The 19,208-nt window shown below is 34.2% G+C and overlaps 1 protein-coding gene and 1 non-coding gene across 8 annotated transcripts in view; both read right to left on the bottom strand.

Annotated features, from left to right (window-relative positions):
* Positions 1-234: 234 nt before the first annotated feature.
* CENPK (centromere protein K) overlaps positions 235-19,208 on the bottom strand; it is a 34,673-nt gene continuing 15,699 nt past the window's right edge. For all 7 annotated transcript variants that reach the window (XM_053913247.1, XM_024578615.3, XM_053913249.1 and 4 more), the window contains 6 exons: positions 16,433-16,479; positions 6,219-6,301; positions 6,020-6,118; positions 5,563-5,689; positions 3,873-3,926; positions 235-1,108 (listed from right to left, as the gene is read on the bottom strand). In XM_053913247.1, the coding sequence (XP_053769222.1) occupies positions 950-1,108; positions 3,873-3,926; positions 5,563-5,689; positions 6,020-6,118; positions 6,219-6,301; positions 16,433-16,479 (569 nt within the window). In that variant the 3' untranslated portion in view covers positions 235-949. The remainder of the gene's footprint in view (positions 1,109-3,872; positions 3,927-5,562; positions 5,690-6,019; positions 6,119-6,218; positions 6,302-16,432; positions 16,480-19,208) is intronic.
* On the bottom strand, positions 7,525-7,677 carry LOC112321240 (small nucleolar RNA SNORA69). Its single transcript, XR_002976515.1, has one exon. It is a non-coding gene; the product is annotated as a small nucleolar RNA SNORA69 (small nucleolar RNA).

The raw sequence follows: 19,208 nt of genomic DNA, 5'->3' as shown, positions 1-19,208 counted from the left end.
TAACCAACTGAACTACCTGGCCAGTGCCTCTTATTGGGCTTTGATGAGTGCGGGCAAATGAACCCATTTAGTCCAGTGACAATGCCAACCGTGTTTGGAATTCTACAGTTTAGCTACTATATAATCCTGAATGAGCCCTATATCTTCATTTATCTACCTATCAAAAAGTCTGTTTAGTTTACAAAAAAGTCATGGCATGTCACCAAAATAGTTAGATATTTTTAGAAAAGAGAATTTTATTTTTAAAAAAGTCACAAAGATTAAGGCAATTTTATGAACACAATTTCATTAGTAATAACTAACAGAATCAAAAGTGCTTTAATATATATCATTTGATATATGATACACATTAAATGAGTTTTCTATCTACCTTTAACCATTTTTTAATATTTCAGTTTTTAACAAACCTAGAAATAAGGCAGTATACATGGAATAGATTTACAAAATGCTTTTGAATTATACTTCATTCTATATCAGATATTAAGTCATTTTTAAAATCATCTCCATATTAAGTGGCCTTTCAATTATAATTCCTAAATTTAAAGGAGGTAAGCAACTAGAACTCAAAATGCACAAAAGAAACTCATACATTTTTTAAAAATTTATTACATTAGCAATATCATAATTTAACAAAGAAATTTCCAAAGATTATTGTAAAAGTTAGGTATACTAAATATTTTATAATGATTAAGTCTAGAATATTTTAACTTGCATCCTTGTCCATCCAGTTTAGTACACCAAAGAACCGACCCGAATGTAAAAGGACCCTTTTTGAAGCAAATAGTAGATGGCAGCATGTGCCATTTTGAGGAGAAAAGGAATATGGACAATGTGCTTTGATTTGCAAATAATGTTCTTTATCCAAGTAATACTCAGTGTTTCCATTATCTTTGAAGTACTTTGAAGTACCAAGTTTCTTTAAGTACTGTGTGAAAAAGAGACCGCCCTTTTACTGATGGAAAGCTTCTAATCTTATTCGTGTTGGATCTTCTGGATGTCTCAAGGCAATCCCATTTCGCAGGAGCAGCTCAATATAGGGTGGCCAAAAAGAATCACTAATTTTGACATATGGATCATGTGGAACATCAAATAATCTATTTATAAGAATCTAGGGAAAAAAACATCATTTATAATGTAACTTATTTGGGAAAAAATTGATACAGCTATAATAAAACATTAGAATAGTTTTTTTTAACCAAAGAATGAAGGTTTTTATTTTTTTGAATGACTTTATATCATAATTTCTATGTTTTACTAAATAACTGATTTTCTTTTTTAAAAGACTACAAATATTAGTGAATATAAAAAGGTTTAAAATGAATCTCTACATCTAACTTTGGAAACATTTACTAAAAACTGATTAAAAAACATTTACAATTCTCTCACTTCTTAATTCTTTAGCTTAGAAATTTGATTTAAAAAAGTTCTTAACCATACCTTAAGAAACTTAAACCAATTAAAACCTCAACAAAATATGCTAAAGTTCAAAAACATGCATGCTTTAATATTTGAAGGAAAAAGAAATCACCAACTCTGTGCTTTGCCATCCCCAAACACCTATTCTTCTGACAGACCTTGAAAACAACCCCATAGTCATCGCTTCCTTCAATTTCTTCTAGAATATCTTTGATGTTTTCACTAAGGATGTTGAGGGTTACAACCCCAAACAGGAGCTTCAGGTATTTGTAGTAAATTATATAGACTAACATTTCCCAAATTGTATTCCATTGAATTAATCTTGCTAAGGATGTCCTTAGTCTTGAAAAAATAGGGTTCTATTGTAAAATTAGCTGGGAAAAGATGGCCAGTGTACTCTGAGAATCATCATCTGTCTTTCCCAGACACACTGGCATTAGAAAAGTTTTCTCAAGAAATGGATAATTGAAATACTATGAAATATACAAAAAAATGCTAACTGTATTATCAATTCAGGCCAAAGCTTTAATTGAAAGATATTATTTTAAGTAATGTGGGAGAAAAGAGCATAATTTATAATAAAAGCATTACGTGCCATAGCAAGAAAGTACAACTATGAAGCTCCCATCTCAACCATATTTTATAATAACATCAATTCTTTAAAAATTTTTTTATTTACTGATTTTAGAGAAGGAAAGAAGAAAGAGAGAGAGAGAAACATCAATGTGTTGTTCCACTTCCTTATGCATTCAATGGTTGATTCTTTTATGTGCCCTGACCAGGGATCAAACCCACAACCTGCAACCTTGGTGGGTTGACTACATGACCAGGGAAATATTTCAATTCTTGAAATAAAATTTTCATCTATCATTAACTTTAGCTATTTCAAATATACATGCTGGGGAAAAAAACTTTTGGTCTCATTCTTTTAGGTATGAAAAAGAATCACATTTTATTCCTATTTTAAAACAATTGTTTACTTTAATATCATTTAAAATCTTTCTTATCTTTCATATCTAATTCTAGTAGATGCCAGAAATAATTAAATGCTAAAAATTCAACTTTAAAATGAACATGTACATTGTTTCATTTTTTGCTAAATTGCAGCTTATATAGTGGTTACTTTTGTTATTGGTAAGATAAGTTGGAGACAAAAAAATGGCTTCTAATTCTATATTTTAGATGGGATCTCATACTATATTATTCAAAAATTACACATGTATTTTTCCCAGTTAATCCCTGTCAATGTTTGCCACAGATATCACAGCTTTTTTGGTTAAAGTTAGTAGTAGTTTCTTAGCTTCAGTCAATTGGAATAATTACAAATATGTCAAAAGATTCTAATCATAAATCTAATATATATTTGTATTTTGCTTTCAAAGCAATAATATTCTAATTATCTGTATAAAAATAGAAACTTCAGCATCCAATTCATAAAATTACAATGAAATAAGTTTAGTATCACTTTTTCTCATAAACTTGACAGTAAATTTAAAGACACACTAATTGTTAAATATCTCTCTCTGTAGACTATTTTACCTTCCTCTCTGCCCATTTTGCAATGGACTGTCATAGTGAGATTTCTATTCACAGGCCAGCACTCAATCCACTGAACCACACCAGCCAGGGCAGATTTCTAAAATGGCTGAAGTTCAAAAACATTTTTTTTAAAGATCAAAGGTATTTATTTGTAAAGAATGGTAAATTTTAAGCAGAAAAAGATATTTCTTTATCAATTCTATAGTTGTTTGGAATTGCTCAGTCTTCACATTATAAAAATAGAGGCTAATGTTATTTAAGGAACAATTATACATAGATATCTGCAACCTTGTTGAAAGAATCCTTACACTTACTTAATGTATTTTCAACAGAATTCACAGTTGCCAATTAAAGATACTTTACATCTTTACATTGTAAAGATACAATGTAACAGCAGAGCATTTCACTGTATAAATACTAAATAGCATCATAAACATTTTCTTAAGATAACAATATCGGGGATACGAATGAGAGTCAGACTCTAATTAGATGTTCTTTTAAAAAATGACAATATTCTGCCCTAACCAGTGCAGCTCAGTTGGGCATTGTCCTGCAAAGCCAAAGATCACCAGCTGCTTTTGGTAAGGGCATGTGCCTAGGTTGCAGGTTTGGTCTCTGGTCGGGGTGCATATGAGAGGCAATGGATCCATGTTTCTTTTCCTCTTTCTCTCTCCCTTCCCTTTCTCTAAAAAATAAATTTAAAAAATGTTTTTAAATGACAATATCTTTTCTAGTACTATGTAGAAAACAAAATCTAATTTTAATATTAAAGTCAAACTAATATAAATATATCTAATAAAAGATTGGTACATACCTTGAGAACTAAAACAGTATTTTTTCCAAGCCTACGTAAAAGTGTTCACAAATCACTGATTAAGAGACATCTTCAAGACGAAACAACTATACAAAACACTTACCTCTAATATTTCATGCAGTGTTTTCAGCTGTGTCGTTGATTCTTGAGTATTTTTCTTTGAGAAAAACATGAATAAAAAGACCTAATATATCAATTCTGCCAATGGCAGAATATTTAACTGCATTTATTACAAAATTAATATTTCTTAATTGAAAAGGTACAATGTATATTAAAACCAAACATTTATAATTAGGTGATTTAAAAAGAATTCTGAAAGTAAATAAGTTGCTTGTATTAAATAGCTTCATTAAAACGCAATTAAAACAACCTCTAAGGCAGTGAAATCTTTTGCTGTTACTAGAAGATACAATTCAGACTATCTATAAATATAAAGTGGATGAGTTATTACATACTCATACATAAAAATCTACTGTTTGAACCTCCCAATCAAAATATCCCAAACAAATGGTATTCCAGACTGTATTCATACTGCTTCAGGACAGAAAACTTGCTTTCCTGGCTGGTTCATCTTTCTATAGTTCTTGACGGTTCCTAATGTTAACTCAACTCACTGGTTCTTTTATCCTTGAAATGACAGAATAAATCTCATTCCAATTCCATGCAAGAGTTCCTCAAATATTTTAAGAAAGCTACTATGAACCTGAAGTCTTCTCCATATTAATCATTAGTTCCTTCAATTATTTTTCATAAGCAACAGACTTGTAGTCCTTCCGTATCATGGTTGTTCTTTGAATGTGGTCTAATGTGTCTTTTTCGTTTTTTTCAATCATTTCCACAATGATATATAAGCATGATTCAAACACCAAAAAGAAGACTCACTCCCTGACTGGTGTGGCTCAGTGGATTGAGTGCCAGCCTATGAACCAAAGGGTCGTTGGTTCAGGGCATACGCCTGGGTTGTGGGCCAGGTCCCCAGTAGGGGGCGCATGAGAGGCAACCACACATTGATGTTTCTCTCTCTCTCTCCCTTCCCTTCTCTTTAAAAATAAATAAATAAACTCTTTAAAAAAAAATAAAGAGCTTCAGATTAAAAAAAAAGAGTTTTATGTTGAAAATGATTCAACTACATATTTTTAGAAGATCATCCTGGTGGCAGTTTCAATGCCTATTCCACTTCTACAGGTTTGTTTTCATACAATATACTGTTTTTAAAAAGAAATTGAAGTGGTTGTTCCCAATCTTCTGTCACCCAATGAAATACTTGCTTTTGTAGAAAAGGTTTATTTCATCTTAACTACTATTAAAATAGTCTGTAACTTACATTAACATATTTTAAACAATTCTTCTGATTTTAAAGGTTACATGTGTTCATGGAAAATATGAAAAATAGTAAAAATGAAAATAAGTCTCTCCTACAATCCTGGCCCCTAGACATAAGCACTACTGTATATTTTGATATGAATTAGACTAACAGTTTAATCACCTGTGTTTTATCCATTTAACAATTGTGAGCATTTCATTAACTCCTTTGATAGTATACTGTTCAATACATTTTTGAAGCTGCATGTCTCCCTATCATATGGATATAATATCAAAAAATACATTTAACTCATCCTGTATTATTGAACAAGGTTGCTTCTAATATTTTAATAAATATTTTAATGTGATGAGGTACTATTTCTCTACATGTATCTATGTGTGTGCATCTTTGAAATGTATACTAAATAGTCAAAAATATATCAACAATTTCAGATATGTGTATCTATGCGAACGTCTTCTTTAAAACTTACCTTTTTCTTTTTAACATTTCTATCAGGCAGAGGAAAGTGGTCTTCCAGAAACTCACTCAAGGTAAGCAAGAGTTTCTCCTTATATTCTTTTATATCATGTAGTTTAGTTTTCAGCTCATTAAAGATTCTAATAAATTTCAAAAAAAAAATTAAGAGAAATATTTCACTGATAAAATACGTAAGTATACGTAACTAGTTACACATAAGGTTGATCAAGAACTCTGTTCAAATTTAATTTGCACAAACCAAATATAACTAGTTTTATGAATGTAATATTCTTTATTTAATACACATAGAAACTAAAAATCAAGTCATTCATAAAGGATTATGTAAGTAACAGCAAAAGTTAGGAGAAGACTCACAAGTTTCTGGTAAAATTTACCTTTTTTAAATATTTCATGTAAAAAAAAGAAAATATTTTCTCCTAGTTTAAAAACCTAGAACATGAAAATAATACCTTGACTCAGAAGCTGTCACAATCTGATCTTTCAATTCATTATGCAGTCTAATCAGAGATTCGAGTACCTGTTGCTGTTCATCCAACCACAGTTGCTCCCTTTCCACAGAGAAAAACAAAACAAACGGCAGCCAAATAAAACATTAATGCCAATTTGACATATCAATAACTAATGGTAATTATAATAATATAAATATACCTTTCTAAGTCTTCCTTTAGCTTTCCATTCTTTGACTGAATAGTAGATAGTACCAATTCAAGATCATGTCTCAATTTTTGAAACTAGAACAAAATAATTCGTATTAATTGGTTAGTCTTTAATCCTATAAACAGCTGTATTTCTGAATGATAGTAAAATGTGTATAGTTCTAAAATTGATTCAGAATTCAACAATAAAAAAGCTGAGCAGAAAAGTCTTTGAAACAAAAATATACAGCAGGTGCTAAGTTCTCTGAAATATGTCACTGTTAAATTCGAAAAATATAAGATGGCCCTGGCCAGTGTGGCTCAGTTGGCTGGAGCATCACCACGGAAGGTTGTGGGTTTGATTACCCATCAAGGCACATCCCTAGGTTGTGGGTTTGATCCTTGATCTGGGCACATACAATCCCCAGTCTGGGCACATTCGATCCCTGGTCCAGGTGTGTACAGGAGGCAACCAATTAAAGCTTGCCTCTTGCATCAATATTTCTCTCTCTCCCTTCCTATTTCCCTTCTTCTCTTTCAAAGAACTTATATGTACGACCCATGGACATGAACTAAGTGCAGGGGGACACTGCTGGAGGGAATGGGGGTACTGGGAAGGGGGGGATAAAAGGGAGAAGAAAAATGGGACAACCATAATAGCATAATCAATAAAATATACTTTAAAAAAAAGTAATGAAAAAATGCCCTCGGGTGAGGATTTAAAAAAGTGTAAAAAACATATAAGATGGGGTTTTTGAGCAATACATTTTAATTTCTTATTGAAAGGAAATTTAATGGTGAGTTTTCCATAATCAGGTAAATTAGGTGTCTTTTCTAAGAAGACTATACAAAAACAAAAACAAATGAGTATCATTCACTCAACAAATCTTTATCAATCAGTTACTGACTACCAGGCACTGTTGAAGGAGTCAGGGATGCAAAAGTGAACTGAACAAAGAGGGGAATCCAGACAAACAAATATATAATTCCAGGGAGTAATAAGTTCCATGACAAAAAACAAAAAAAAGTCAAACTAAGAATACAGAAAGACAGAACAGGTATAATATGTATGATAGGTAGTATGATATGGAAAGACCTCTCTGATCAGGTTAACAGTTTGGCAGCAGAGAAAGAAGAGGAGAGAGAAGCCACGTCACTTATCTTAGCAGCACAATGTTCCAGACACAGAAAGAATTTTAATCACATAGTCCTTGAAGTTGGAATATGCGTGACGTATTTGAAGATATCAGATAGGACAGTGTGGCAATAGGAAATTACACTGAATTCTGGACTTTTTCTTTTTCTTTTTTTTTCTTCAGAATTGTCCATGTCAGTCAGTCATGATTTTATCCTCAAGAAGGCAAAATCAAAAACAATCAACACAAGATTTTCTTTCAGCAGGATAATGTGGACTTTTTCTATTATCCTTTTGTTTCTGAAACACATTAGCTACTGTTTAATTCTCCTGATGTTAAGGGTTACCATTAGCTTTTTCTAAGTGTAAATCAGTGACAATATAAAAATACATATTATAAATGCTAGAGCAATCACAAGAAATTGAGGTATAGCTAATAAGCCAATAGTGTGAATAAAATGGGTTTATATTTTAATATACAGAATCCATGAAAGTGGGAAGAGAAGAAACCAGGAACAGAGAAAAGGTAGGACAAATAAGAAAGAAAAATCAAGTACACACATTTCAATACAACTATACTGATATTACATTAAATATGACCTAACAATGGAATTAAAAATCAATAATAGAAAGGTACCTGGAAAAATCTGTAAATAATTGGATATTAAAAACAGACTTCTAAATAATCCATGGGCCAAAGGAGCCATCAACCGTAAATTAAATTATTATGAGCTGTCTTATAAAAACTTCTGGGATGAAGTAAAGGGAGTTCGCAGATGAGTATTTAAATCACTAAAAGCCTATATTAGAAAAAAGTTCTCAAATTAATGACCTTAGAGGGCAAATAAAGCCAAAATTAATTGAAATAAAAAAGATTAATAACATAAGTCAATGAAATAGAAAAACAAAAAGGAAAATAGAAAAAAAATCAATGAAACTCAAAGCTGACTTTTTGGGGTCAATAAAATTATCCAGACTAATTACAGGAAGAAACAAGGATACAAATTAGCAACATCACGAATTTAAAAAGGTAACATTACTACAAACACTAAAGTGGTAATGAGACAATGCTATGAATAGTTTATGTCAATAAATTTGACAAATTAGATGTGACAAATTCTTTCAAGACGTGAACTACCAAAGCTCATTCAGAGAAGACCTGACTAGGAGTAAAGAAACTGAATTTGTAGTTAAAAATTTTCACACAAAGAAAACTCCAGACCCAGATGACCACCTAAAATTCAAACAAACATCCAAGGAATAATACTAATTCTATAAAAACTCTTTAACAGAGAATACTTCTCAATTTCTACGAAGCTTGTATTGCCCTGACACAGATGTCAAGAGAAAAGAAAACCACAGACCAATATCTCTCATGAACACAGATGCAAAAATCTTAATAAAATTTTAGCAAATTAAATCTTTCAATTAATAAAAACAATTACTATATTACAGCAAAGTGGAATTTATTCCAGGGATGTACAGTTAAATAACCAAAATCAATGTAATTTACCTATCAACAAAACAAAAAAGTAAAAAAACAAATTGTTCTTAATACATTCAGAAAGAGTGACAAAACTCAGGGTCAATTTATGATTAAAAAAAAGACTTCATAAAATGGAACAGAAGGTAATTTCCTCAACTTAATTAAGGGCATCAATGAAAAACCTACTGCTAACATCACACTTAATGCTGACAGATCAGGAACAAAGCAAAAATGTTGATTTTTACCACTGTTATTCAATATATTACTAAATGTTCCAGGACAGTACAGTAAATTGAGAAAAAGATATATAATATATCCAGATAGAAATGGATAAGTAAAATTGCCTTTGCTGTCAGATAACATGACTAGCTACAAAGAAAATCAAACAGAATATAGAAAAAAGCTACTAGAATAAAGGAGTTTATCATGCTCCCTAGTTGCACGATCAATAGCTAACTATTAATTGCATTTGTATGTACCAGGAATAAGTAATAGGAAATTGTCAGGGCACATACAAGATCAATCAATGAACACATAAATAAGTGGAACAACAAAATTGACATTTTTCTCTTCTTCCTCCTCTCTCTAAAATGAGTATAATTCTTTTTAAGAAAAATTGTGAATTAATATTAAATTTTGTCACATTTTCTTTCTGAATTCATTGAGATGATCAAGTTATTTTTTCTTTTTTAGTGTGCTGATATAGTGAAGTACAAAATATTGGTGAGATAAATTTTTAAAATACCAAATAAAGACCTAAATCAACAGAGATCATACAGTGCTCATGGATCTGAACTGAGACTTGGTATGTGAAAGACGTCAGCTCTGAACTATAGATTCAGGACAATCTCAATAATATTCCAGTAAACTTTTTTATAGCATAGAATGACAAGCCAAATTTAATTTATATGAAAATATAAAACAATTTCAGTAAAGAACAATGAAGTTAAATAACTCATACTATTTAATTTTAAGACTTATTATAAAGCTTCAGTAAATAGAACAATATGGTATTGAACTAGGATAGAAACACAGAACTAAGGAAGTGAAATAGCCAAAGCACAGAATGGAGAACAAATGAAAAGTCTAGAAATAGATCCACCCACACATATATAGTCAATTAATTTTCAGTAAATGTCCAAGGAAATCCAAAACAGATAGTTCTTTCAACAATCTGTGTTGTAACAGTTCGTAACTGTATGCAAAAAAATGAATCTTTATTAATAACTCATTTCACAACTATTTCAAAAATGGATGATAGATCTAAATGTGCAACCTAACACTTAACATTTCTAAAAGAAACGCAAGAAAAACTTTGTGACCTTAAGTGGGACGAATATTTTCTGTATTTGTGCAAAAACTTTAAAAGACAACTTGATAAAATTGAATTAATCAAATTGGGAGCTTATGTTCTCCAAAAGACACTGTTAAGAGAATAAAAAGACAAGTGTTAAGGAAAAGGTTAACTCAGCAGTCCAAGGTTGCACAAACTCCGCACATTACCGAGAAAGGCCTTTCTTCAGGACTGGCCCCTGGTAGATTCCTGGAAGAAAAGCTATGAGACCTTGGAATGTTCTGCATAATAAGAGTGTCTGCATGTGCCTGAAGCCTTGGGCCGGTTGGTAGTGTATTGATTAGAGAGTTTATTCTAACTCTGTGATCCTTAGTGAATGCATTTCTGCTCTGGGGCCTGGATTATGAGTAGTTGAAGTCGGTCAAAGAGGCCCTGCATGCATAATGACTGATTTCTGATAAAACCCACAGGCAATAGGCTCAAATGAACTTCCCTGTTTGACCACACTTTGCCCATGTTGCCACACACAGTTGCAGGGGGAATTAAACATAGCCACTGGGAAAGGACTGCTATAAGCTTGTCCCATGTGCCTTTTTCCTTTGCTCATTTTAATGTGTTCTCTCACTATACAATAAACCAAGACCACGAGAATAACAGCTCCCCTGAGTCCTGTGAGCCTGTCTAGTGAATCACGGAACCGGAGAGTGGTCTTAAGGAAAACCTGACACGTCTGGTATCAGAAGTGGGATTTGTGGTCAGAGGAATGGTGTCCTTAGAGGTCCCCCTGGTCTTTCCCCTTGAAGTTTCAACAATTTAAACAGCTGTAATTCAACAAAGGATTCCATGCCCAATGCACAAACATGTCTGAGAGATTCGTACATTGAAACAACTGAAGGTGGGCAAGTGGAAGCAAAGCAGGGCGGTGAAAAGGGAGAAGGGAGAGATGGTGTCAGGACCGAAGCTTGGATCTCAAAGACTGGATCTCACTGTGGGTCTCAGCCTAAGGGGTGAGGAATCAGGTTTCCACTGGTACTCCCTTCAGCTGGGAGGAACAGAGAACCCAGTGATCTGGGCAGGGACACAGCACACAGGTGTGGCCAATGGCATTCCAGACAGAGAAACAAAGAGATGGAGCCTGGGTGCCTCTCCTCACCCTCCCAGAGCTAGCAGTGAGCCCCAGAAGCAGCTATCGCAGTGAGTGTTGGGTTGCAGAGCACATTACCTGCGAACCTGAGAAGTGGTACTACAGAAACATTTTTTCCCTGGGTGACAGGCACACTCTGCAACTAATCCCAGGGTTGGGTGGAGACACAGAGGGAAGCTGAAGTCTCCAGTCACCATTACTGGGAGAACAAAGCAACAAAGACAGAGGCCAGCTTCCCCCACCTTGGCCCACCCACAAACTTGGTGGCTGCACCTGGCTGCAGGGGACAGCACTGGGACTTCACAGATTTATAACGCCATCATTCACCACATTCCCCTGCGAGGTTGGGCCACTGAAACGGAGGGAACCTGAACACAGGGGAGATGTCCATATTCCCAGGGAACATAGGACATTTCCACCCCCCCCTCCCAGAGATCTGAAAAGTCAGAGCAGTGTAAGAGAACTAAAAAACTTGTGCTTCAGCGCCACCTATCAGAAAACAATAGAAAGGCTTCTTATCAATCTGCTGCAGAAGTGCCACTCATATACAGACGCCTAGACAGAGAAGGAATCCAGCAAATACCATGAATAACCAAGGCAAGAGGGCAGCTAAAAAATAAAATGAAAAGTCTCCAGAAAATAGATATGGGCCCTGGCCAGGGCTCAGTTCTTTGCAGCATTGTCCTGTACACCAAAATGTTGCAGGTTCGATCCCAATCTGGGCACATGCCTGGGTTACCAGTTTGATCCCTGGTAATAGAACGTATGGAGGCAAACAACTGATGTTTCTATCTCATCTCTTTCTCTCTCTCTCCCTCTTTTCCTCCCTCTCTCTCCCTCCCTCGCCCTCTCTAAAATCAATAAAAAACTTCCTTAGGTGAGGATTAAAAGAAAAAAAAACTTAAAGACATGAAACTATGTAGTTTAAATAACAGGAAATTCAAGACAGCAGTTCTGAAAAACTCAATGAATTACAAGAAAACACAGACAGGCAGTTTAATAAACTCAGAAATAAAATCAATAAACAAAATGAGTACTTTAGAAAGAGATGAAACTTTAAAAAAAGAATCAAATAGAAATTCTGGAGATGAAGAACTCAATTAAAGATATTATGAATGAACTAGCGAGCTTAGGAAATAGAGCTGACCAGATGGAAAAATAATTAGTGATACTGAAAACAGAAATGACGCAGAGGAGAGAAGGGAGAGACTTGAGCATAAAAAACAAAAAATAAAATCACTCTATAAGAACTATCTGACTCCATCAGAAAGAGCAATATAAGAATAACAGGTACAACACAACGAGAAGATAGGGAAAAGGGAACGGAGAGCCTATTCAACTAACAGTTGACAAGAACTTCCCAAACTTATGGGAAGAGCTAGATGCTCAAATCCAAGAAGCAAACAAAACATATCAATCCAAAAAGGCCTTTTCCAAAGCACAGTGTATTAAACGGTCAAAAATTAACAACAAAGAAAGAATTGTCAAGACAGTCAGGGAAAATAAGACAGCAACCTATAAAGGAAAGCCCATTAGATTATCATCAGATTTCTCAGTGGAAATTCTACAAGCTAGGAGAGAATGGAAACAAACATTCAAACTTCTGAAAGAGAGAAATTACCAGCCAATAATAATAAATCCAGCAAATTTATTCTTTAGATATGAAGGAGAAAAAGGTTTTCCTGGACATACAGAAGCTGAAGAAATTTACTGCCATAAGACTTCCATGTAGAAATACCCAGGGGGTTTGTTATTCTACCTATAACAAAGAACAATAGGTCACAAAGCTAGAGTAAGATCACAAATAGGCAGACAGAGGCAAGGTATTATAACCCTTTTTTAGAATAGGGTACTATACGCGTAAGCATCACATACAGGTTAAAGGAGGTAATAATATTTTAAAAAGAGGAAGGAGACTGTTCTGGCTGGTGTGGCTCAGTGTATTAAGAGCCGGCCTACAAACCGAAAGGGTACTGGTTCAATTTTCGGTCAGGGCACATGCACATGCCTGGGTTGTGGGCTAGGTCCCCAGTTGGGGGCATGGAAGAGGCCAATCAGTGTATCTCTCACACACTGATGTTTCTCTTCCTCTCTTTCTCCCTCCCTTCCCGTCTCTCTGAAAATAAATAAATATCTGCTTTTTAAAGTTTTTAAAAAAGATTTTATTTATTTATTTAGAGAGACGGGAAGGGAGGGAGAAAGAGAAGGAGAGAAATATCAATCACAGGTCCTGCAACCCAGGCATGTGCCCTGACCGGGAACTGAACCAGTGTCCTTTCAGTCTGCAGGCCAGTGTAAAATCCACTGAGCCACACCAGCTAAGGCTAAAAATAAATAAAATCTTTAAAAAAAAAGGGGGGGGGGAGCAGGGAAAAAGACAACAGCTGAAATTCAGAAGTAAACTCACAGCATAAATAGGGATAATTTGCAACAACAAAAACGTAAAAGGGGAGTAGGTAAAGGTCTGAATTTGCAAAGAGGGATGAAGACTAGATGCATTCAGAAGAAAAAGGACTACTATATATATGAAACTTTCTCTTAAACCTAGTGGTAACCATACACAAAAAACCCTGTATCGAGACATACAGTTTTAAAAAAGAGGAAACAGAGGAAAGAAGTATGGATACCACCAGACAAAACACGACAGAAACACAAAGGAAAAGAACCAGAAAAATGTCTACAGAAAATTCTTATACATCAATAATTACCCTGAATGTTAATGGACTGAATTCACCAATAAAAAGGCAGAGTGACAGATTGAATCAGAAGACAAAAGCCGACCACATGCTGTCTTCAGGAGACACATCTGAGCTGCAAAGACAAAGTTAGACTCAAAGTGAAAGGGTGTAAAATGATTCTCCAAGCAAATGGCATCAACAGAAAAGCAGGTATAGCCATCCTTCTGACAAAATAGATTTCGAGATAAAAAAGGTAACGAGATGAGGATGGACGTTTTAAAATGATACGGGAGACAGTACATCAGGAAGATACAACATTTCTCAATATATATGCACCCAGTCAGGGAGTACTGAAATATATAAAGCAAGTACAAGAGAACAAAAGGGAGAAACTGAAAACAAAACAAAACACAATCATAGTAGGGGGATCTACATACGCCATTGACAGCTACATAAAGATCATCCAAACAGAAAAGGTACATAATTGACATTCACAGAACCCTTCATCCCAGAACACCAGATTGTACATTCTTCTCTAGTGCACATGGAACGTTCTCAAGGATAGACAATATGTGGGAACACAAAATAAGCCTCAAGAAATTTAAGATTCCCCAACTCCAATGCTTTGAAATTAGAAATCAACTTCAAAAAAGAAGCGAAAAAAAAAACCCCACAAATAAGTGGAGATTAAACATGCTACTAAAAAATGACTGGGTCAAAAAAGAAATAAAAGGTGAAATCAAAAGAGACATATGAGAGTGACAACATAACATATGAAAACTTTTGGGATGCAGTGGAGGCAGTAATAAAATGGAAGGTTATATAATTACATCTCCATCTTAAGAAACAAGAAAAATCCCAAGTATACAACCTAACATTACACCTTAAAGAACTAGAAAAAGAACAAAAGCAGCCCAAAGTCAGCAGAAAGAAATAATAAAAATTAGAACAGAATTAAATGAAATAAGAACAAAAAGATTATACAAATAATTAACCCAACAGAGTTCGTTCAATGAAAAGATTAATAAACTCGACAAACCTCTGACTAGACTCACTAAAGAAAAAAGAAAAAGAGAAAAGATGCAAATAAACAAATTCAGAAGTGAAAAATAAATTACCACAGACATCACATAAATACAAAGGATCCTACCAGAAAGACCAAAGGGTCTTTTTTAAAAAAGAAAAAGAAAGGACAAAAATATGAAAAATAAAATGGCAATAAAGTGTATCTGTCAGCAATTACTTTAAATACAGATGGACTACATGCTCCAATCAAGACACAGGATGGCTGAATGGATAAGAAAGCAAGAGACTCACTTCAGATCAAAAGAAACACAAAGATTAAAAGTAAAGGGATGGAAAAAAAAACTTCATGGAATATGGGGGGGGGGGAGAAAAAAACACCACCAGGATAGAAATACTTACACCAGACAAAACAGACTTTAAAACAAAGGCTGTAAAAAGAGACAAAGAAGGATCTAGGAATTCAACTTAGGGGTATTTATCCAAAGAAACACAAAACATTAATTTGAAAAGACACATGCATTTGTATGTTCATTGCAGCATTATTTACAACAGCCAAGTCATGGAAGCAGCCTAAATGCCTACCAATAGAAAAACGAATAAAGAAGAAATGGTACACATATACAATGGAGTATTAGTTGGCCCAAAAAAAGAAAAAATGAAATTCTCCCATTAGTGAGAGCATGTCTACACACGAGTGAAATCACAAGTTAGAGATAACATACCATATGATTTCACTCACATGCAGAATCTAAAGAAGAAAACAAACAAACCAAACAGAAACAGACTTATAAAGAGTATTTTTTCAGTTGCCAGATGTGAGGTGGGTTAGGGGGCTGGGTGGAAAAAGAAAAGGGATTAAGAGGCATAAATTGGTAGTTACAAAATAAGCATGGTGATAGAAAGTACAGCATAGGAAATATAGTCAATACTATTGTGATAACTATGTATGCTGCCAAATGGGTACTAGATTTACTGGGGTGATAATTTTGTAAGTTATACGAATGTCTAGTCACCAGGTTGTACACCTGAAACTAATGGGATATTGTATGTCAACTGTAATTAAACATTAAAAAATAATAGTAATGCCCTGGCTGGTATGGCTCAGTGGACAGAGTGCTAGCCTGAGAATCAAAGGGTCCCTGGTTTGATTCCCAGTTAGGGCGCATGTCTGGGCTGCGGGCCAGGTCCTCACTAGGAGCTCGCATGAGGAAACCACACATTGATGTTTCTCTCTCTCCCTCCCATTATCCCTCTCTTCCCCTGTCTAAAAATAAAATATATATATAATAGTGATAAAAATCAAAGGCCCAAAAATATTCAGTTCAATAAAACATAATTAAAAACACATTAGAAAATTAATACGGCTTTAAAGTGGTTTCCTCCTACTTCTTATGCCATGAACTTATATAAAACACTTAGAGTTATAAATTATTTAGGGTTCTACAAATTGATTAAGTGACTTACCTCTTCTTTTCCTAAGGATACCAGAAATTCTTCATTCAGTGGAAGTACTACAGAAAACAAAAAAAAAACAAACTTATACATATGCTTAGTTAATTAAGTCAAAAATCAAGATTTTGACTTTGTGGTTTCTCAGATACCCCTTCCCCTTTCCACTTAATGTTAACAGAACTCTTTGAAATATATGTAGTTTATGAAATTATTTTTACTTAACAATTCATATACAATATATAACCAACATGTATTTTATACAAATGGGATATGCGTTTTGTTTCTTAGTGCCTTTCTTATTTTGTTTCCCTAATCCTTCAAAATCAAAAGTAAAATCTCTAGTGTGTTCCTTCTGTAGTCCTATGATGCTACTCATATACATATGTTTACATATATATCTGTACGCATACATGCAAGGGTTATTAATTTTGTCATTGCTAGTTTTATAAGAATGGGATCATATCATATATATTATTCTTATCTTACTTTCACTCAACAAAACCCCCTTTCTCTAGTGTAAATCTAATTCATAATTTTAAATTGCTGCACAAGCCCTGCTGGTGTGGCTCAATGGGTTGAACACCAGCCTGGGAACTAAAATTCATGGGTTCAACCCCAGTCAGGGCACATGCCAGAGTGGCAGGCCAGGTCCCTGGTTGGGGGTGTGTGAGAGGCAACCTATCCATGTATCTTTTGCACACTGAAGTTTCTCTACCTCTCTTTCTCCCTTCCTTCCCTTCTCTCTAAAAAAGTAACCAAATAAAATCTTAAAAAAATAAATTGCTGTACAATATTCCAGAGTGAATAATGTATTGCGTAATTTTGCTATTAACTGAGCATTAATTTTGCACCTAGTTTTTATCCACGAAAAAAAACAACAACAATACAGTAAGCATTCTTTTATTTATGTCTTTCTGTATTGGTGTTTTCATTTCTGTGGATAGATTTCCAGGCGTGGAATTTCAAACACACAAAAAAGTGTATTTTGAATTTTAATATAGTTTGCCAGATTCTTTTCTAAAAATTTCTATGAGCAATGAATAAAAAACAGCAAACGATACTATGAACTTGTTTAAAACTTTTGCCAGTCTGATGAGTATAAACTATTATTTCATTTAAATTGTTAGCAAAATTAAATCCTTATACTTAGAAGAGTTCACCCTTTATACTTTAAAAAATTACCTTTCTTAATAAAGTGCTATTTAAAATTTCTCAAGTGATATGCTACTGAAAATTTCTAAGTTATCTGTTATCCTAGAGGGTCTTCTAAATAGTCAAGAGTTTCCTATATGTGTTTCATAGGCCCTATATTAGGACTGACATAGGCAGCGACCAGATGTACTAAATCATTTCAATAAATGCAGTGAGGAGTCTAAGAGCACAAGTTTTAAAATCTCCCTCTTAGTCAGTGTGGCCAACAGCAGCATTTCCATATTCGTTCAAACAATCATTTCAACCAATACAACATGACAGGTTCTAACAATACAAAGATTTTTATTTTTTTATTTATTTTATTATTTTTAAAGATTTTATTTATCTATTTTTACAGAGTGGGGAAGGGAGGGAGAGAGAGGGAAAGACACACTGATGTGTGCCTCCCCGCATGCCCCCAACCGGGGACCTGGCCGGCCACCCAGGCATGTGTCCTGACAGGGAACCCTTCAGTTTGCAGGATGACGCCCTACCCACTGGGCCATACCAATCAGGGCACAAAGATTTTTAAAATCCCTGCAGTGTGGCAGCCTATTAAACTAGCAACCCTAAGCAAGGTGGGTATTTGACCAACAGGGTAGCCTGTGTGTTCAGTGTTATCAGTACCAAGTGTATGTCAGGGATGACGATAATAAGAAAAATAAAAATTAAAAAGTTTCCTGATACATAGCATCAAAAAGAATAAAATACTTGGGAATAAATTTACCTAGGAAGGAAAAAACTTGTGCACTAAAAACTACAAAATGTCGCCAAAAGAAATTAAAGATACCAAGAAATAGAAACACATTCCATGTTCATGGATTGGAAGATATAATATTGCTAGGATGTCAATACTAACCAAAGCAACTTAATGGTTTAATGTAATCTCTATCAAAATCCCAGTGAATTGTTTTATAGAAATAGGAAAGTCCATCCCTGATGTTCACATGGAATATCTCATATAGCCAAAACAAGCTCGAAAAAGAACAAAGTTGGAGGTTCCACGTGTCCTAATTTCCATCTACACAGCTACAGTAATCAACACTGTGCTACTGGCATGCAGGGGACACAGAGACCAACAGAATGAGCAGAATGGAGTGCTCAGCAACAAACCCTCACTACACGTGCAAGTGGTTTTTGAGAAGGGTGCTATGATAATGAGGAAAGGGAGAGTTTCCTCAGCAAATCCTATTGGAAAACTAGATAATACACATGCAAAAGAATAAAGTCGGACCTTTAACTTTCCCTTAAATTAGAAAATTTCTACAATTAACTAAAAAAATTCTTGATGGGGAAGTTAAAAAGTCTATTAAAATATACTAATGGATTAGGAATGAAGGCCTAAAGTAAATCTGTGGAAACAGGGTTCAAAATTTTACAACTGGCTGTATGTGAAATATAAAAGAGGAAGAACTCAGAAGTACTCAAATTTGTGACAGGGCAAATAGAGTCCATTCAATGGCTCAGGAAATGAAGAACAGTTCATGAATCTAAGGTAGCTACAAAATATTTTGGAAAAGATATCTAGAAACTAGAAAGAGATATAAGTGTGACATTACAGTGAAATCTGGTTTGGGTATATAGTTTTGGAAACTGT

Source organism: Desmodus rotundus, chromosome 1 (assembly GCF_022682495.2).
Source record: "Desmodus rotundus isolate HL8 chromosome 1, HLdesRot8A.1, whole genome shotgun sequence".
NCBI classification, from domain to species: domain Eukaryota; kingdom Metazoa; phylum Chordata; class Mammalia; order Chiroptera; family Phyllostomidae; genus Desmodus; species Desmodus rotundus.
This window is presented reverse-complemented; position numbering and strand designations above follow the sequence as displayed.